Below are 22013 nucleotides of genomic sequence, written 5' to 3'. Positions count from 1 at the left end.
TAGTAATAAAGGATAAACGCCTGCTCAGTGCCAATAGAAGGAGAATTATTCTTAGATAACAAGGTTTGTTGCAGGAAAGCAAATCATACAACATCTAGTCAGGTGTAATTCCTGGGAATTAAGGGAGTGGCACAGGCACACCAGCTCCCTCCAAAAGACTATCCTGTCAGCCCTGACAACTAGATAATAAAATGTGAGGCTGGATGAACACAGCAGGCCCAGCAGCATCTCAGGAGCACAAAAGCTGACGTTTCGGGCCGAGACCCTTCATCAGGGTTGAGGCCCGAAACGTCAGCTTTTGTGCTCCTGAGTGGCTGCTGGGCCTGCTGTGTTCATCCAGCCTCACATTTTATTATCTCGGATTCTCCAGCATCTGCAGTTCCCATTATCACCCCTGACAACTATGTGGCATTAGTAGAAATTGATGAGCCAATGTAGCAGTAACAAAGTTGCCCAGGTATGTCCTGCACACAAAAAGCAGTACAAATTCAAACCAGTTAATTCCCACTCCACTGTCAATTATTGACAAAGTCATGCAAACAGCAGTACTTGCATTGCATTAAGTTCCACAACAACACTCAGTCTGTGCTCCACAAGAGTCACGCAACTGCTGAACCCATTACAGACTTGGTTCAAACACAGACAAAAGCAGAACTCCAGAGGTGTGAGATGTGAGACGGCCTTTGCCATTAAAGAGCTCTAGCAAAACTGATGTCGACTGAAATCTAGGAGAAAGCTCTCCTCTGGTTGGAGTCACATCCAAGACAAAGAGTAAATGGCTGTGGTGACTGGAGGTCAGTCATCTCAGCTCCAGGAAATTACTGCAGGGGATCAAGGTAGTATCTTCGGGACAACCGTCTTCAGCTACTTCATCAACGACCTTTCCCCAATCATAAGGTTAGAGGTCAAAATGTTCACAGAGCATAATTTCAGTGTAGGAAAACAGGTTTTGAGCAGATGGATATGAGGAATCCCATAACTAGTAATTCACTCCTGACTCCCCAAAGCGTGCCCATCATCTGTAAGACAAATCAATGTGTGGGGTTAAATCCTCGCCACTGACCTGGGTGAACACAGCTCCCACAACACTCAAGATGCTTGCCATAATACAAGGCAAAGCAGTTCGCATCCACAAGCATTTACTTCCTCCACTGGTGACGCACAGTAGCAGCAGCATAAACCATCTGCAAGACAAGCTGCAGAAATTCACCAAGGCATCTTAAACAGAATATTCCAAACTCTCTGGCAGCTCATTCCACACACACAACATCCTCTGCATGAAAAAAAAAGTTGCCCCATGTGTCTCTAATAAATCTTTCTCCTCTCACCTTAAACCTACACCCTCTAGTTTTGGACTCCCCCATGCCAAGGAAAATACCTTGACTGTTCACGCTATCCATGCCCCTCATGATTTTATAAACCTCTAAAAAGGTCACCCCTCAGCCTCCGACACTCCAGGGAAAACAGCCCTGCCTACTGAGCCCCTCCTCCAAACCTGGCAACATCCCTGTAATTCTTGGAAACCCTTCCAAGTTTCACAACATCCTTCCCATAAGCTGGGGGTCCAGAATTGAAAGCAGTATTCCAAAAATAGCCTAACCAATGTCCTGGTCAGCTCTACAATGTTTTTCCCATTTCCGTTGTGGATGTCAAACTTTATCTTGTAGAACTTGGTGCTTCTCAGTGCCTCCTGGCATTTTTTTCCTCTTCCTAGCCCAAATTCTTGCCACAGCACTCCTTAACAAATCCTGAATTAAATTTTGCCTTTTGAATGCTGATGGCCTTTTGTGCCTTTTCCCCTGCTGTTTCTATTATTGCATTTCAGCTGCTGACTATCTTGTCTTCTTAAAGTGGTAATGCCCTTGAAGGAGCAAGCTCATTTGCTTTGAATTATATCTTCTTTTGGCTCTTCTGGATTTCTTCCCCTTGTGCTGCTGGACAGATGTGTCCCTGGAACTATCTGGCATTTTCCCAGATGACCACTCCAGGTATTTTCTGTCTCTTCAAGTATGCAACATTCATAGAGGGTTGTTTGAACTAGTTTACTGCCACTGGTCCCTTGCCTTAAGCCCTAGCTCATGATCAGTGGTAAAGGTTACACCACCATAGGGTGCCACAGAAGGAGGCAATGTTCTTATACAGCAAGAACGTTTATTTAAGGGTAGAAATAAGAAAGACTTTGGATGAACAAGCATAATTATCTTCAGGAGTTTGTGCAGATACACCTCTTAAAAACTAGAGTAAAACACCATGTCTCCACTCAGATTGAGATCAGTACAATAGCTAGAGTCAATGTAACACAAATCTTAATCCCTTCAGAACCATTGCATATACAAGACAACATTTCTAGTATTTTTATACGTTCCACTTAAGCTTTCACCTTGCAATTCCCAAAAAAAGCTACCCTTTCCTGCTTCTATGGATCACTTGGCAAGCAACTGTTCAATGTTCCAACAATCACAGCTATCCCAAAATCTTATTTAACAGACATTGTTACTAATTCTGTATCAGAGATAATGGGAACTGCAGATGCTGGAGAATCCGAGATAACCAAGTGTGGAGCTGGATGAACGGAGCAGGCCAAGCAGCATCTTGGGAGCACAAAAGCTGACGTTTCGGGGCTAGACCCTTCATCAGATGAACGGTCTAGGCCCGAAATGTCAGCCTTTGTGCTCCTTAAATGATGCTTGGCCTGCTGCGTTCATCCAGCTCCACACTTGGTTATCTTGTTACTAATTCTGTTTAACAAAAATAAAAGCAACCTTCTTACTATTTTAAAAGCTTGATCAGAATCTATTTTATTCATCAAAAATTAAGTGATATTTATGAGCTAATCTACAGCTAAACTGTGTTCTGCATCCTATTTGCATGTATTATTTTGCACACAACACAATAGAAATGACATACCATTGATAAAAGCAAAGTAGATAGATTTTACTGGCAGTTTGACAATGTGTTACAATTTTATGATAATCATACTCTAAATGTTTTGACATAGATTAACAGCCTGCTAACAGGAAGGCTTTCCATACACTGGGGCTAATATAAAACAGGTATAATAATCTCAGGGTCTTAAAACATTGGAAAAAAAAATTGATTTCATCCATCATACTTCCCATTTTATAGGGAGATTTTGGAGTTTGTTGGACAATGGTTCACAGCTTCCAGGCAGGATAAGCATGTCACAAACAAAATAATATACCTGTTTATTCAGGAATTTTAGATATTTTTATCCACCTGTTCAGACATGTTACAACACTTGTCTAGGATAGGTGTGACTTGAACCCAGACCTATGGCTCAGAGGTAGGAACACTACTACAATAGTACTAGAAACACCCTCGGCAAAGTTTTATAAGGCCCTTAATAAAAGGCTTTGACAAGAAATCTCGGAGAATGAGAGAAATTCAGTGATACCTTTTTATGACTTTGAGAGTGACAAGTCACATTATCCAACAGAGTTCCGAAGTTGAAATGATGTTTTTGCTAGTAAGCAGCCTGATGCCTATCAACAGGCATTCCTCCCCATTATCACCCTCACTAACAATGAATTTCACCTTATTTCTGCAGATTCTGGTTCTGCTCCAGGCCAGATAAAACCTCGACACCCCAACTTCCCAAAGTCAGATTGGGAACTTGGCGACTCGCCTGCCACTTGGTCCTGTACACCTCTTACGGTACATCTATGATCCACTTACAGAATGCACCTGCACTTTATCGTTTCACTTTGGAGAATATTGGCATCACACACCACAATGATGGACTGGGCGAAGTTGCACCTCAGCACTGCTCACTCAATTTGCATCTCTACCCACCTGGTCCTGCCTTGCTCTTTACTACAAACACAAAACCAGTTCAGAAAGGATTTACAAGCATGTTGCCAGGATTGGAGGGTTTCAGCTAGACGGAGAGGCTGAATAGCCTGGGGCTATTGTCCCTGGAGTGTTGGAGGTTTATAAAATCACAAGGGACATGGTGAAGGTAAATACTCGATATCTTTTTCTGGGCATGGGGAGTCCAAAACTAGACAGCATAGGTATAAGGTGAGAGGGAGAGATTTAAAAAGAACCTAAGGGGCAACCTTTGCAAACAAAGGGTAGTGCATGAATGGAATGAGTTGCCAGAAGAAGTGGTGGAGGTTGGTACAACTACACCAATTGAAAAGCTCCTGGATGGGTGTATGAATAAAGGACGATTTAGAGGGATATGGGCCCTCTAATGTAATTAGATTTATCCAGGATATCTGGTTAGCATGGACATGTCGAACCAAAAGGGCCTATTCCCATGCTGTACAGGGCTATGACTCTCCAAGTACCTTTCCATTAAGGTAACCTAAACTGCAAGCAAAAGAAAGGTGATTCTATTTTGGAAAAAGCTAATATGGTCATAATCTTCTGTTTTTGGTAAAGCAGCAAAAAAGGAAAACTGTCAATGAAATACAGACATGCAACTTAATCAGAATGCTCAAAAGTGGCACTGCCAGGCTGGCATGTGTAAATCATAAATGGATGACCAGATTTCTGAAAATTATTAACTTGATCAAATCTTCAGAAGGACACATCACTACATTTCTCAAATCAACAGTTTTGTGTACTTACATTAATAATTTTCTGCCAATTTGCAGAACTCTATTCTTTTATAAGTATGTTATTTGAGGGTGCACAAAATTACTTTATATCAGAGCTCCATGTGTGACACGTTCACTTTGAACGCTTTGGGTTTCATTGCTCAGAAAGGGTGTTAAATCCATTTCCCATGAATAGCATGATACTGTAAACTTCAAAACTCTAATAAATGTTCAGGCATTGAAAAGAATCAGTAAAAATTCCTTCTGGAATAAACTGTTTCATGAGATGAAAAGAACAAGGAGAAACTGTAAGAAAAGAATAAAAGCAACATGCTAATGAATCATCCCTGGGAGAAAGAATCAAAGCAACATAAAAAAGTTGTTTCAGTGATAATGGGAACTGCAGATGTTGGAGAATCCAAGATAACAAAGTGTGGAGCTGGATGAACTCAGCAGGCCAAGCAGCATCTCAGGAGCTCAAACGCTGACGTTTCAGGCCTAGACCCTTCATCAGAGAGGGGGATGGGGAGAGGGAACTGGAATAAATAGGGAGAGAGGTGGAGGTGGACCAAAGATGGAGAGAAAACAAGATAGGTAGAGAGGAGAGTATAGGTGGGGAGGTAGGGAGGGGATAGGTCAGTCCAGTGAAGATGGACAGGTCAAGGAGGCAGGATGAGGTGGTAGGTAGGAAATGGAGGTGCGGCTTGAGGTGGAAGAAAGGGATGGGTGAGAGGAAGAACAGGTTAGGGAAGTGCAGACAGGCTGGGCTGGTTTTGGGATGCAGTGGGGGGAGGGGTCGAGCTGGGCTGGTTTTGGGATGCAGTGGGGGGAGGGGAGATTTTGAAGCTTGTGAAGTCCACATTGATACCATTGGGCTGCAGGGTTCCCAAGCGGAACATGAGTTGCTGTTCCTGCAACCTTCGGGTGGCATCATTGTGGCACTGCAGGAGGCCCATGATGGACATGTCGTCTGAGGAATGGGAGGGGGAGTTAAAATGGTTCGCGACTGGGAGGTGCAGTTGTTCGTTGCGAACCGAGCAGAGGTGTTCTGCAAAGTGGTCCACAAGCCTCCACTTGGTTTCTCCAATGGAGAGGAAGCCACACCAGGTGCAATGGATACAATATACCACATTGGCAGATGTGCAGGTGAACATCTGTTTGATATGGAAGGTCACCCTGGGGTCTGGGATGGGGGTGAGGGAAGTGGTGTGGGGGCAAGTGTAGCACTTCCTGCGGTTGCAAGGGAAGGTGCCTGGTGTGGTGTGGTTGGAGGGGAGTGTGGAGTGGACAAGGGAGTCACAGAGAGAGTGGTCTCTCCGGAAGGCAGACAAGGGTCCCTATACACCTGTGTTCCTCATACAGATGGCCTCAAGGCCCTCCGCTTCTTCCTGTCCCGCAGGCCCGACCAATCCCCCTCCACCGACACCCTCATCCGCCTAGCCGAACTCGTCCTCACCCTCAACAACTTCTCTTTCGATTCCTCCCACTTCCTACAGACAAAAGGGGTGGCCATGGGTACCCGCTTGGGCCCAAGCTATGCCTGCCTCTTTGTAGGTTACGTGGAACAGTCCCTCTTCCGCACCTACACAGGCCCCAAACCCCACCTCTTCCTCCGTTACATTGACGACTGTATCGGCGCCGCCTCTTGCTCCCCAGAGGAGCTCGAACAGTTCATCCACTTCACCAACACCTTCCAACCCAACCTCAAGTTCACCTGGGCCATCTCCAACACATCCCTCACCTTCCTGGACCTCTCAGTCTCCATCTCAGGTAACCAGCTAGAAACTGATGTCCATTTCAAGCCCACTGACTCTCACAGCTACCTAGAATAAACCTCCTCCCACCCACCCTCCTGCAAAAATTCCACCCCCTATTCCCAATTCCTCCGCCTCCACCGCAACTGCTCCCACGATGAGGCATTCCACTCCCACACATCCCAGATGTCCAAGTTCTTCAAGGACCGCAACTCTCCCCCCACAGTGGTCGACAACGCCCTTGACCGCGTCTCCTGCATTTCCCGCCACACATCCCTCACACCCCGCCACCGCCACAACCGCCCAAAGAGGATCACCCACGTCCTTACATACCACCGCATCAAACTCCGGATACAATGTATCATCCTCCAACACCTCCGTCATCTACAATCCGACCCCACCACCCAAGCCATTTTTCCATCCCCACCCTTGTCTGCATTCCGGAGAGACCATTCTCTCTGCGACTCCCGTGTCCACTCCACACTCCCCTCCAACCCCACCACACCTGGCACCTTCCCCTGCAACTGCAGGAAGTGCTACACTTGCCCCCACACCTCCTCCCTCACCCCCATCCCAGGACCCAGGGTGACCTTCCATATCAAACAGATGTTCACCTGCACATCTGCCAATGTGGTATATAGTATCTATTGCACCCAGTGTGGCTTCCTCTACATTGGGGAAACCAAGCGGAGGCTTGGGGACCTCTTTGCAGAACACCTCCGCTCAGATCGCAACAAACAACTGCATCTCCCAGTCGCGAACCATTTTAACTCCCCATCCCATTCCTCAGACGGCATGTCCATCACGGGCCTCCTGCAGTGCCACAATGATGCCACCCGAAGGTTGCAGGAACAGCAACTCATATTCCCTTTGGGAACCCTGCAGCCCAATGGTATCAATGTGGACTTCACAAGCTTCAAAATCTTCCCTTCCCCCACTGCATCCAAAAACCAGCCCAGTTCTTCCCCTCCCCCTACTGCATCACAAAACCAGCCCAGCTCATCCCCTCCCCCCACTGCATCCCAAAACCAGCCCAGCCTGTCTCTGCTTCCCTGACCAGTTCTTCCTCTCACCCATCCCTTCCTCCCACCTCAAGCCACACCTCCATTTCCTACCTACCACCTCATCCTGCCTCCTTGACCTGTCCACCTTCCCTGGACTGACCAATCCCCTCCCTATCTCCCCACCTATACTCTCCTCTCTACCTATCTTGTTTTCTCTCCATCTTTGGTCCACCTCCACCTCTCTCCCTATTTATTCCAGTTCCCTCTCCCCATCCCCCTCTCTGATGAAGGGTCTAGGCCCGAAACGTCAGCTTTTGTGCTCCTGAGATGCTGTTTGGCCTGCTGTGTTCATCCAGCTCCACACTTTGTTATCTATAAACAATTCTTTTCCTGGGAGAAAGAAGGTAACACTGCTTGATAACCTTGTATCAGAGATAATAGCAACTACAAATGCTGGAGAATCTGAGATAACAAGGTGTAGAGCTGGATGAACACAGCAGGCCAAGCAGAATATTAGGAGCAGGAAAGCTGATGTTTCGGGCCTAGACTTTTGCCTTGTGACAAATGGGCAATTAAGACTCCCTGTAGAAATAATGTCCTGAGGTGAAGGGGTTAATTGCAAGCAAGTTGTGTTTGGAAACTACTTCTGATAAGGCAAACTCCAGACCTGATGACTCTTATAGTGTAATTAAAGTCATGGATGAAGGGATCTAAAGGATCAATGATGTCACATCATTAACTTCACAATACGCAAAATCCTATAAGAATTCTGTAGTATAACTTCAAACAACTCAGCACAAGGACTGAAACCTGAACATCCTGTCTTGTTGGGTGGAATTGTGGCTAAACTCCACCAGTGATCTGGTATTACCTAAATTGAGTTGTGAGGCTTAACTTGCTTATTTGAGGGGTTTTATTTTGCTTGCTAAGTGCAATAAATTTTCAGTAATTATTTCAATATTTGATTTGTTGAGATTTTTTTAAAACAAGTAGCTAAATTAAAGATAATAAAATGTGAGGCTGGATGAACACAGCAGGCCAAGCAGCATCTCAGGAGCACAAAAGCTGACGTTTCGGGCCTAGACCCTTCATCAGACCAACCTCAGCTAAATTAAAGGCCGCTTGTGGTGATTCACAAACAACAAAATACTACATATGACAGCTGTAACCTATTTCTGAATTTGAATGACTAGACAAGCTGCTACATTTAACTTGTGCAATTAAAAACAGCTCAACACCTTCCAAATTTCATCATGCCTTTGAGAAACTCTCTGCCATCTATTATTCAATATATAACATTCACTAAGTTTTATTACTCAAGCTATAATCATACTTGCCATTCAACTGATGGACTGAAATTGCTTTTAATAGGGATTTACCATGTATGCTCAGTGAAAGGAATCTGCCTGCAAGAATTCAGGTACCTCCCACTGCCAGAGGGTTAAGTACAATACAACATTGCAAGAATGGAGGATGATTTTTTTTTAAACAATTCAATGAACACATTCTTTCTTCTAATTTCCTCAAGAATCAGTTGCACATTATATATTTTGCCAGCTGAAATTGAATTCCACATATTGCAGTGGTCGCATTTTCTATTTTATACTCCAAGGTGACGATCCTCCTTATCTTAGTCCCAACAGTTCTCACTTAGAGGTGTCTACAATATTCAAGCTTCAAAATGAAGTAATTTGGATAAATGTCAGGGAAACACCGGTCTAGACATGACTTTTGCTGAGATGTTACAAAGAATTTGTTATGTTTAATTATTTAATATTCTGAGAAACATTTTATAACTCAAGTAGAAAGAATTCCTGGTGCTCATGCCAGTATTTTTCTTTCAACCATCACACAAAAAATTAGTCATTAATTAATATATGGCAATATTTGTTACTTTCCTGTGTGCTAAACGATTTCAATGCTACTCGACATAAATCATTATGTTTCAAAGTAGTCCTCTTTGAAGTACTTTGGAATGCTTGACTTAAGGTATTAGTTAAATGTTGCTTTTTCTTGTAATGCAATGCTATTTCAGAATCAAGTTTTCAATGTCTAAGTTAAACTACTTAGTTTTCATTTCAACATTTCTTTAATCACGACTCAAGCCTTTCCTTTAGAAGGATACTTAGCCAAACCTTTCTTAAAGAGATCACAAGGTGTAGAGCTGGATGAACACAGCAGGCGAAGCAGCAGAGGAGCAGGAAAGTCGACGTTTCGGGTTGAGACCCTTCTTCAGAAATCTTTCTCAACAAAGTTCCTTTCTGTCTGCAGTCATCGTAACTACTTGTCTGAACTGAGGCATTTCAATTTTTCTACATAAAGCTTAAATTATTTCTGACCATGTTATGATTAAATCATTAAACCAGACTTCAGAATTGACCTTGTCATCTTTGCGGAGCATGAATTATTTTGACAACTAGCTCTAAATCGTTCCATTGTATCCTCGTACACGATTAACATATTGTTAGCAGTTAATTCACAACTCAAAGACTCCCCCTGCAGAATAAGTGAGCACATCTTGATACTCTGATTCACCTATGTTCAGAGTGTAATGTCACAATATTCAGTGCGTATGCATCACTAAAAGCAGAAGCTGAGGACAGATCCCACCTCTATCTCCTACCTACTAACCTCATCCTGTCCCCTTGACCTGTCCATCCTCCCTGGACTGACCTATCCCCTCCCTAACTCCCCAAGTACATTCACCTTCACCGGCTCCATCCGCGCCTCTTTGACCTGTCTGTCTCATCGCCACCTATCTTCTCCTCTATCCATCTATCTGCCTCACCCCCTCCCAATTTATTTCAGAATCCCCTTCCCCGCCCCTATTTTTGAAGGGTCTAGGGCCGAAACATCAGCCTTCCTGCTCGTCTTGATGCTGCTTGGCCTGCTGTCTTCATCCAGCTCTACACCTTGTTATATCAGTCAATCTGGTTGGCTGTTTCTGCCAAGTTCTGGCACAGGAACTGAATCTGGAACTTCAGACACAGCTAAACTGTACTGAATCCTGAGTATTATGGGAAGCTATTCTAAACAACGAAGCAAAGCTTACCCTCAGAACATGCTTGAACAAAATCCCAAAGACTCAAAGGTTCTAAAACTGCAACATACTCTCATTTTGAGTGTTACACTGACTGTTGACCAGAAATTTACCAATGCTGACAGGAACAGAGTTTGAATACTATGCTAAGTGCGTTGAATTCAGACGCTTTAGTGCTTCACCACCATCTACAAGGTTCAAATCAAGAAAATTATGAAATTATAAACATTTAAGAAATATGATGCAGCTGCAAAAACCTGTTTCATGTATCTTGACATCCAGAAAACAACAGCTTTCCTTCAGCACAGCCATCAGTAGAACTAGGATCCTTCCCTCTATCACAGGTGTTTCATCTTGTAACATTTTTGATAAACAGGGTTCACAAGGGCCTTGCTACCTTTCTTGTTCTTCCTCCTTAACATCAGTGAAATCCCATCTCGTATTACTCATTTACATTGTTGATGATTTCACTACGTAGCTACCAAATAAACTACATCGGGCTTTACAGGTTGCATCGAAATCAATTTAAATCTCAAGCAAAAACACTTCCATTTAGAAAAAGGTGAAGAAAGTATCAACACAATACCTGCAATGGCACCTTTAATTATTTTTTTAATTCACAAAAGGGAACAAACTTTAAATTAGCAATGCTATTGTTAAAGATAGCACATTACAACACAAAGTAGTACAACTACGCGCATTACTTTTATTATTTTTCCATGATCACGGGCTTTAAAACATTGCAGAATTAAGCAAACAAACAGCAATTTTAAGCTTAACACACTTTAAAAGTAACTGCCTGCCAATAGCTTACCCCAGAGATATCAGCCACACGATGGATTGGCACCTCCTTTTTACTGTGCAGTCCCTTAGCATTCTTGATAGCTCTAAGGAAGCAAAAAATATAATATGTATAAATACAAAAACAAAAAATTTGCTGTAAGTACTAGAACAGAGCATCAGGAGTAAATGTATCAGTACAAAATCAACAGTTGTTAGAACAACCAGTAATCAGGATTCCTCAGAATCCAGTATAAAAATCCAACATCTGAATTCAGGATGTTAATAATTCCAGAAATAAATTAAGAATGATGCAATAAGAACTTCATACACCAAGAACCACATTCTGCAAATCAGTCTCTCTCAGACGTAATTTCCAAATGCCCATTTGCCATCTACAAGGTATGTCAGGAATGTGGCTGGAATACTCTCTACTTGCCTGGATGAAATGGCTCCAAACAAGAAGCATGACACCATCCAGGACAAACCAACTTGCTAGCTAGGTACCCCATCCATCATCTACAACATTCACCGCTTGCACCAGCAGGTGCAAATATCAGGTACCATCTACAAGATGCATTGCACTAACTTACCAAGGCTTGCCCAACAGCCCCCTCCAAACCCACAACCTCCACCATAGAATGGCAGGGGGAGCAGATACATGGAAACATTCTGCAAGTTGTACTACCCAACAAGTACCCCCTCCAAGCCAAAGAACATCCTGACTTGAAACTATATTGTCATTCCTTAACAGTTGATGGATTGAAACTACAGAACTACATTCCGAACAGCACTGCTGGCGTCACCACAACCCAAGGACTGCAATAGATCAAGGCAGCTAATCACCACCACCATGTTGTCCAGGCAAGAGAGTGGCAAAGAGTGAGTTCTCATCCCTCCAGTAAGTAAAACATCAAAATCTGTGAATTTACTGGCATGTAAAGTTAATTTGCAGGTTGAATCAGGAATACAGGAACACAAGAACACAAATGGTCAGTGACTTGAAAAGGCACCCATGGAGGGGCGTGCAAGGGCAAGCACAGCTGTTCTCAGTCCCCAGTCTCTACAAAGCAAACTCCTTCCAGAAAACAGGCAACAGAAGCCAGTTTAAACTGCCATACTTGGCTACATTAAGATTTCACATGAAAACATGGTAGAACGATACATGAGACAGTTCAGATCGACATTGCTACAACTCCATTAATTTACTTGATTATTTTCACTCAATGTCACCAAATAATGAGCATAATTAATTGTAACTCAACCATGTATTTTCATGCAGATGTACAACTATCGCTACACAATTAAGTATATTCAAACCTCAACTCTCCTTGGGCACAGTTTGATTGTTCTTCACCTGTTGACAGCAGATATAATCAATAATCAATCACAGATGGGTTTTGGTCAGAATAACAAATTAGTAATTTTCTTAACCTTTTGATTGAGAGAGCAGTCATGGAGTCATACCGTGCAGAAAAGACCCTTCGGCTCATCGAAAGTTGCAATGGCAATAGCTACACTTAAGGACATGCTAATCCCAATTTTCTGCACTTTCCCATATCCTTGAAATTTTGTAACATCCAAGTGCTCATCCAGATATTTTTCAAAGGTTTTAAGATTTCCAGCCTCCACTACCTTCCCAGGCAGTGCATTCCAGATTCCCAACACCCTCTGAAAGAAAGTGTTTCTTCTCAAATCCCCTCTGAATTTCCTGCCCCTTACCCTAAAACTATGTCCCCTGGTAACAGACCCCTCAACCAACCCCTCCATTCTCGCCCTATCTATATCCCTCAATCTTATACACTTCAGTCATGCAGCTCCTCAGCCTCCTCCGTTGTGGTCTCTTCTTATAGTTCAATTACTTAATCTAAAGCAACATCCTGGTGAACCTCATTCTCTAACCTTTCACATCCTTTTCATGAGGTGATAAGAACTACACACAGTATTCCAGCTCTGGCCTAACCAATGCTCTCAGGAGTTCAAAAATTCCTCCTTACTCTTACAGTCAATGCCACAACTGATTAAAGCAGTGTGTCATATGTTTTAACATCCTATACGTGTTCTACTGACTTCAGGAATCTGTGAATAGTTACCCCAAGATCCCTCTGTTCATCTCAGTTAGCCAGGACACTGCCTTTCTTTAAATACTCCCTCAACTTGTTTCTTCAGTGGGAGCATGGAGTTGAAAGAGTTGATTTGGCAGGAGGGTGTCCTTCAAGTTTGAAGCACGATAGTGTTAGTGAGTGTAGCCTCTTTTTTGATCAATCAGAGAACAGGCTTGATGACTGAACAATATGAAGTTTGCTGCAATTGATACAACTATTCACAGATTACACGAATGACCTACACTGCAGCAGAGACTTTGAAATACAATGGCCTCAGGTTAGTCCTTTAAAAGCACCTTCTGCACTCTGACAAAGCCTCCTCATATCATTGACTTACCATACTCATTAGTTCTTTCATATCCACATACAACTGGAAGGGAGAAGAAATTCAGATCCAACTTCAGTATTACCATCCAACAATAATCCTAGACCCCAAAGTGCCACAAAATCTACAATGCTTTGAAGGCTTGTTGTATCTCAATGACTGATAGTGACAGCAGGGTAATTCATTTTGGAAGGGCAAAAGAGAGGAGAATGGAGAGCTAAAGAGAAAAAAAAAGTGGGAGGAGAAAATGATGGGAAATGGAAAAAGCTCCTTTAGGGTGTAAACAGTTAATTTTCTACACTATCAAAAAGTGTGTTAAGGAATTTAAACACATGGCTGAGAGAAGTTAACCAAATTCTCTTAGCCCATTAGTTATCGATACATAGGGCTCTTTCTCTCTTTGTGGATCCTGACAATGGAAAAGGACCTGTATGTGCATTGTGCTTTTTACAACTATGGAATATCCTAAAGTGTTTTACAGCAAGCAAAATAATTTAAAGCCTAATTATCATTCCCTCTTAGAAAAGATGGCAATTTGCAAACATGATAACAATGAGATAAACAAAACCAAACAACAACAGACACCTGTTGGAATGTCTGCATGAATGGACACTTGCTGATGACGGGCCCATACCTAGCTCCAACAGCCTCTACTGTCAAATAGAAACAGAAAGAGACTGTTTATCTCCATGGACCTGCAGAGCTATTCAAGTCACCTAACCTAATTCCATATACACCCTTGTCCTACATCCCTCAATGCCTCTGATCAACAGTAATTCAACCATAACTTAAAATTAACTACCGATCTAGCATCAACTGCTTTTTCCTGGAGACTGCGCGAAACTTCTGCCAGCCTTGTTTGTGTAGTAATGTTTCCAACACCAATACTGAAAGATATGGCACAAAAAGGTTTAGACTACAACCTCTAGACCTAGAGTCCCTAAAATCTACCTTATCTGTTCATCTTACTACCTTGAAAGATTGTATTAAGCCACCTCCTAATATCTGTAACTTCCAGGAAATAATAGTTTCTGTGTAAATTACCTTAGACTCCAGGTATCATTCTACTAATTCCACATTACAAACCATTCAAGGTCAATAACTCTTTGACAGATGTAATGCCAAAAACTGGTCAACACACTTCAGGTGTGGCTTAACCAAAGCTGTGCAGAACTGCAGTATAACCATCTAGTTCCTTGCATTCCAATCTTCTAAATGCAAAAATGAGCGTCCCATCAGCCTTTCTGATCATTTTTCAGACCCACCCACAACATTTTCATGTTCCATATACATGGGCCCCCAAATCTCCCTGGACTACCAACGTGTTAAGCTTTCACCCTTAACAAAGTAAGCTGATTTACCCTTTGTAAGTATAAAGCCGATCACCTCAGGCTTGCCTGAAAGCCATCTGGCACAGTGTTACCTATTCACTGGATATCTCTAGTATACCAACCTGTCCCTGCTCTTTGCTTCATTGCAATGGTAAAATTCTGCTACTCTCGTACAATTGTCTGGAGTTTGGAAAGACAAAGATATTATGTAAAAAAGCGTAGAAAATAGGAGGAACAGGCACTTCAAAACAGTGCCGCCATTCATTACGATCATGGCTGATCATCCAACTCAACAGCCAGCTCACATTTTTCCCCAAACCCTTTCATTCCTTTAGGCTCTAGTGCTATACATAATTCCTCCTTAAATTATAAAATGTTTCAGTCTTGATTGCTTTCTGTGCTAGTGAATTCCAAAGGCTCACCGTTCTCTCGGTGAAGAAATTTCTCATCTCAGTCTAAAATGGTTTATCCCTGTATCCATAGACTGTGACCCCTGGTTCTGAACATCTTTCCTGCATACATCTTGGCTAGCCCAGTTTAAAATTGTGTGTTTCGGAGATTCTCCCCTCATTCTCCTGAACTGCAGCAAATACAATCCTAACCAATTCAATTTCTCATTTAGTCCATACGGCCATGACTGGAATCAGTCTGTTAAACCTTTGCTGCACTCCCTCAATGGCAATAGCATGCTTTCTCAGATAAGGCGGCCAAACGGCACAAAACAATATAGAGGTGTAGTTACCAAATCCCTGTTTAACTGCAAGACATCCTGCTCCCTATACTCAAATCCTCTCGCTAGGAAGGCCAGGACGTGATTTTGCCTTCTTGGGCTCCTCCTGCACGGCATGGGTTTTGTTGTACATTCCTCTGTCAGTTTATAGCCAAGGATAACAATCTGCCTTCCTGTTTTTGCTCCCAAAGAGGTCAATCTCACAGTTGTCACATCATAATTCATTTGTCATGTATTTGCCCACCTACACATTTAGTTCCTTCATCCAAATCATTAAAATACGTTATAAATAGCCAAGGTCTAGCACTGATCTCTGCAGTACCCCACTAGCCACTGCATGCCATTCAGAAAAAGATCCATTCATTCTTACAGTTTCCTGTCTGTCAACCAGTTTTCTATCCTACCTCTAATACACACTACCTCCAGATCCCATGTGCTTTAAATTGTACACACTATTTTGGTACATGGGAAATTTTGAAAGCCTTCTGAAGGTACAAATAAACCACACTCAATGGCTGCCCTTAACTCTATGAATTCCAGCAGATTTGTCAAGCATGATTTCCATTTCATAATTCTATGCTGACACTATCTGATCCTTGGACTGTTTTCCAAATGCTCAGCTACTAAACCGCCTATCAGACTCGAGTATGTTCCTCCCCTATCAACATCAGGCCAACTGATCTAAACTTACCAGGTTTTCTCACTGCCTCATTTTTTAAATAGAGGGGTTACATCGACTAACCTCCAATCTGTAAGAATGGTTCCAGAGTCGTCAGAATCTTAGAACATGACCAGAAATACATCCACCATTTCTAGGACTATTTCTTTAAGTACTCAAGAATGTAGACAATCAGGTCCAGGAGATTTATGTGCCTTCATTCCCAATTTCCACAACACCATTTCCCTAATACTGATATCCTCCAGTTCTTCCCTTTCAAATCCTGCATTCACCAACATTTCTAGAATGCTCTGTGTTCCCCTTTGTGAACACTGAACCAAAATATGCACTAAGTTGACCAGCTGTTTATTTTTTCCCCTTTATCAATTCCCCTGTTTCTGACTGTGGGAGATCTAGGTCTTTCCCACTCATTTTCTCCTCACATAATTATAAAAACTTTTAAAGTCAGATTTTATGCTATCTGTAAACTCAATCTTGTGTTCTATTTATCCTTTCAATCCCTTTGTCCTCCTTTGCTGAATTCTAATCTGCTCCTGCACCTCCAGTCCAGTGGTTGTTTTTTCTGGATAATTTGTAAGCCTCTTCCTTTAATGCACTATGATCTTTAATTTGCTTTGCAAGCCATAGTTTAGTTACCTTTTCCATTTAACTTTTGTGCCAGATAGAAATGAACAATTTTAGCAATTCACTTATGCGCGCTTTGAACGTTTGCCATTGCCTTTCCACTATCATCCCTTAATGTGCCCTTGGTTTGAAACTATACTTACAAGCTTGATCTGTCACGCTAACTCCTACTTCATACCATTGTAATTTCCTTTATTTAGATTCAGGACCAGAGTCTCAGAATCAACTCCCCATCACTCTCCATTCTGATAAGGAATTTTATCATATTATGGGCACTCATCCCCAAGAGGTCTCATGCAACCTCAATGCCAATTATTCCTTTTTCATTATACCATTCTCACACCCAGAGTCTCAGGAATCTAAGGCCTTATCCCCTTCACACCTCTTCAGCCACAGGCCCATCTGATATACCCTGCTATATCTACTGACTAGCACATGATACTAAGACCATTACCATTGATGTTCTGATTTTTCATTTACTTCCTAACTCTCTACTTTCTGCTTTTAGGACCTCATCCCTTTGATAAACTATTTCATTTGTACCAATGTGTACCACCATCTGTTCATCCTCCCCATCCAGAATGGGGTGTAGACATACTTGAAGGCAACACACTACTGTACAGTCTCATTTGCAGCCACAGAAATGCCGGTCTCTTCCCCCTACAATTGAATCCCCCTCCAACAATTACATTTCAACATTTTTTTGCAGTCCTCCCTGTGCAGCGGAGTCAACTGTGTTGCAACAAATTTGTCTATTGCTGTTTTCCCCTGAAAGGGCAGCCCCCCACCTCAACAGTAGCAAAAATGCAGGGAAATAGCCACAGGAGGATCCTGCATTGCCTGCCTAGTCCTCTTGCTCTGTCTAGTGGTCATCCATTCCCTCTCTGCTTGTGAATTCTTAGACTGCATCATGACCACATCTCTATACATGCTACCTACGATACTCTCCACCTCACTGTACCAGACAGTGTACCAAATCACTAGTCCAGCTCCAAAACACAGGCTTCCAGGAGCTACAACATGCAGGCCCCAGACACTGGATATGTCCCAGCTTCCCACAAACAGCAGGAAAAGCACGCTCCTGAACTCTCCTATCATGATTTACCACTTGAAAATCACACTAACCAAACAATAATACAAGAGTGTAGCGCTGGATGACCACAGCAGGCCAAGCAGCATCAGAGGAGCAGGAAAGCTGACGTTTCAGGTTGAGACCCTTCTTCAGAAAAGATTTCCCACAAAATCTTTTCTGAAGGGTCTTGACCTGAAAAGTCAGCTTTCCTACTCTTCTGATGCTGCTTGGCCTGCTGTGTTCATCCAGCTCTACACTGTGTTATCTCAGTTTCTCCAGCATTGGCAGTTCCTACTATCTCTACAATAATACAACACATCTTAGTTTAGGGTAAGGAAATGTCAAATGACACACATTTGAGCACAATAAAAAAAGCTGGTGGGAGAAAAAAAATATAAAAACAAAATCAACTACTCAAAATAAAGCTTACAAGCTTTACCACAGATTACTGCTGCCAGAATTTATGTGCATGCATCTCTAGTAGAGTTACAGATACATGTAGACAGTTGCTTACAGTGAAGTGCAACCAGTATTCTTCATACCAAGGGAGAGAACTGTATAATCAGAGAGCAAAACACTTTTCATTAACACTACATTTGTTGGAACAAACTGATGCTATTGAGCTTTACCAGAAGAATTGCAAGGACGCACAGCAACCCAACAGATTTATCCCAGAATTAAATCTGTCACAGCAATCAGACCCTAGACTCAGGCAGTATTTTTGAGCATTCACAATATTCACCAGTCTTCCATCAATAAGCCAGGGCTCACGCTCAGAACTCTAGACACTCGGAACAGAGTGGCTGGTTCAGTTTCTGATTGCGTCAGCAGTTTCAATACAAAAACCTCTTCCACCAGGCAGAAGATACAGAAGCTTGAACACATGCACCAACAGGTTCGTGAATAGCTTCTTCTCTGCCATATTAGACTGATGAATGGTCTCTAACTTCAAATAACGTTGATCTTGCTTTGTGCACCTCCCGTGCAGCATAACCTGTATGGCTCACTAAGTACTGTATAGTCTCTATGTCCTTGTTTCCTTTGCTCTGCTTGTACTGCTCACAAAACAAAGCTTTTCTCTGTACTTGGGTACACATGACAACAGTAAATCAAAGCAAATCAAAAGAAATCCACAAGATTGACTAAATGAAACACTAAAATTAACCAATTGCTTTCAACAACGAATTTTGTACATCATTCCGACCTAACTCTCAATGGTTTGTCGTACTTGCTCTCAGGCACTTGATCCTGAGTAATGCAGTCTGATAGCTAAAGTCTCTACTACCTTATTTGAATGATGTATTCAAATCATCAAATAACATTTCGATTGAACTATATCCTTTATATTCACAGAATGTCACACAGATGCAGTATGCCTGATGAAAATAAATAATGCACAAAGAAATACAAGTTGACAAAAGCAGAACTCTCTCTTAGGAACATGAGACTGTGTAAACCAAAGAAATCTCAATCAACTCTGTTATAGGCAGAGCTGTCAATTTTTATGGAAGTTCAGTCAGTGTTACATGCCCAAGCTCATCTACATTACAGTGCTCTGTCACATTCAATATTCATGAATAGCGAAGTAGCAAATCTTACACATTTCTTAACCCCTAATTCATGAAAATCCCCGGATCAAATTTCGTGACAAAAATTCCATTAAGCCATTTCGATTTACAGAATCGGGGCTCTGTAAGAGTACTTACTTAATGCATACTGTTCCTCATACCATTCTTCACCTACCCTTCAGCCAAATACTGTAGCATACTTTCACATAATTACTAAAAAACAAATCAAAAGACCACAAAGGCAATCCATTCATCCAAAACCTCTTGGAACCTATGCATACTTGGAACAGCTTGAAATTAGTTTCATCACTTGCAAGAATGCTGTGGGAGGAAAAGAAAAACAATTGGAAGAGTAATTCAGGAGCAGAAGGCTTTCCTGTATGTTAAGTTCTTCTGCAAAACAGCCACTTCTTTAAAAAAGAGAAACAGCGAGCATGTGACAGACAATGAAGGATCCAGGCCCAAAACGTCAGCTTTTGTGCTCCTGAAATGCTGCTTGGCCTGCTGTGTTCATACAGCTTCACAATTTGTTATCTTGGATTCTCCAGCTTCTGCAGTTCCCATTATCAATGATCGACAAGTGTCAGGTGAGTTTAAAGTTCTTCTTCATCTTAACATTAACTCTTGTTGAAGAGAAGAATATTGCCTGCCAAGATTAGGTTGTGAAAAGCAACAAGACTGGGAAAGACTGACGAAAATTTTTGAGCTTCAGCTTAAGTTTGTTTTCTCCTCTAGTGGTGTGAATGAATGAACATTTAATTATGCACAGTGAATTGCTACAAACAATGCAAGAGCCAAAAAGTGTTCTTGGTATTACAAAACAAATTAGAGAGGATTTTGCATTAAACAATGCAATATTTTGTATCCAAACAAAGCAAATACCAAATACAATCTTAGTAACTACTTTGCCAAAAATAACTTGCATTTATGTCACAACTTTAACACTCTAAAGCACAATTCCAAGACAATTCAGTGGAACCAAAGAGTCATACAACAAGAGAAACAAACCCTTCGGCCCACATTTCTGCTGAACACAAACACCAAAATACACTAATCCAATTCACCTGCACTTGGCTCAAAGCTTACTATACCCTGTATTAAACAAAACTTGGCACCAAACCAAAATAGGACATTTAAGATGACAGAGTAAAAGTTAGACCAGAAGAGTTGGATTTTAATCAATGTCTTAAAGAGAACATAAAATGAGAACAGTTCAGGGAAAGAATTCCAGCGTTTGAGGCCTAATTAGAAGATACAGCTACCAATGAAACAGCAATTAAAATCATGGAAGTGTGAAAGGCAGAGATCTTGTCAAGATATAGAAAGTAAAAGAGGTCATGAAGGGATTAAAAACAGGGAATCTTTTTTATGAACTAAGATTTATCTGCAAGGGTGATGAGTGTGTACAGATGCGAATTCAAAACTAAGTGTTTCATCAGGTAAAGGTGAACAGGAGTTTAGAAGTTTTTCCACTTGCGCTCCCCTCTCCCAATCTCAAAAGTTAGCAGAAAAGGAAGGCAACTCAAATTCCGATTATTTATATTTCCCTAAGTCTCAATCTCAACTTCCCTTCTTCAGCTACTGATTATAGAACACCATTAAGCAAAGCATATCAACCGCTATCATAAGGGAGCAATGAACAGAATATAGAATGAAATTTAGACAGGAATATGAATGTAATTTAGACAGGAATATGAATGTATGGTGAAAAGGTAGGCTCTCAGTTCTAGGTTCAGGACAAGGCAACTCATTCCTGGAGAACAAAAATCTATATTTTTGTATATTTTAAAAGATCAGTGTGATATAATTAACACACTGATTAGGTGGAAATGCAGAAGGAATTTTCCCAATCTCAAACAATCCCAGTTTTGCAAGAAAATACTCAGAAACCCTGGAGTCAAGAAAATAATCTGTGACATCTACTTGCTGCTGTAATATCGATCCTTGCAAGGCAAATATAAAACTATAAGCTTCTTTTTTCAGCCACTTGAATATTTAGTATTTTTAGAATACCATTAATGTTTTCAACCAAGACGACTGACGTAAAACCATTCATTTAATCCTGGGACAAACTTGCAATGGTGTCACAAATGTGTTTCTCAACGTGTACAAATAGCACAACATGGGAGGAGTTTTCAGAAGAGGCACACACAAAGAGCTCAGCAGAGCCGGAGGGCTGGTAAAGTAATCTAGTAGGTACAAGGAACAAATCAGCCTTTAGGCACATGAGTTTGCTTTACACTTGTTTCATGCAATAGCTATTGTGTTTATTTCCTTCCCGCTTGGGCCCTTAGATTATTTAATACTTTTGGAATACCATTAAATACCCTCAACCATGAAGACTGATGCAAAACATTTAATCAATGTTAGAACAAACATGCAACAATGTCACTGGGTTCCTCACTGGGTATAAATAGCAAAACACGGATACAGTTA

The 22013-nt window shown here is 41.8% G+C and overlaps 1 protein-coding gene across 1 annotated transcript in view; it reads right to left on the bottom strand.

Annotated features, from left to right (window-relative positions):
- Positions 1–22013, bottom strand: part of snd1 (staphylococcal nuclease and tudor domain containing 1) — an 879367-nt gene that overhangs the window by 618331 nt on the left and 239023 nt on the right. The window contains exon 14 of the mRNA XM_048553925.2: positions 11178–11250. Within this exon, the coding sequence (XP_048409882.1) occupies positions 11178–11250 (73 nt within the window). The remainder of the gene's footprint in view (positions 1–11177; positions 11251–22013) is intronic.

This window comes from Stegostoma tigrinum, chromosome 25 (assembly GCF_030684315.1).
Source record: "Stegostoma tigrinum isolate sSteTig4 chromosome 25, sSteTig4.hap1, whole genome shotgun sequence".
NCBI lineage: Eukaryota > Metazoa > Chordata > Chondrichthyes > Orectolobiformes > Stegostomatidae > Stegostoma > Stegostoma tigrinum.
This window is presented reverse-complemented; position numbering and strand designations above follow the sequence as displayed.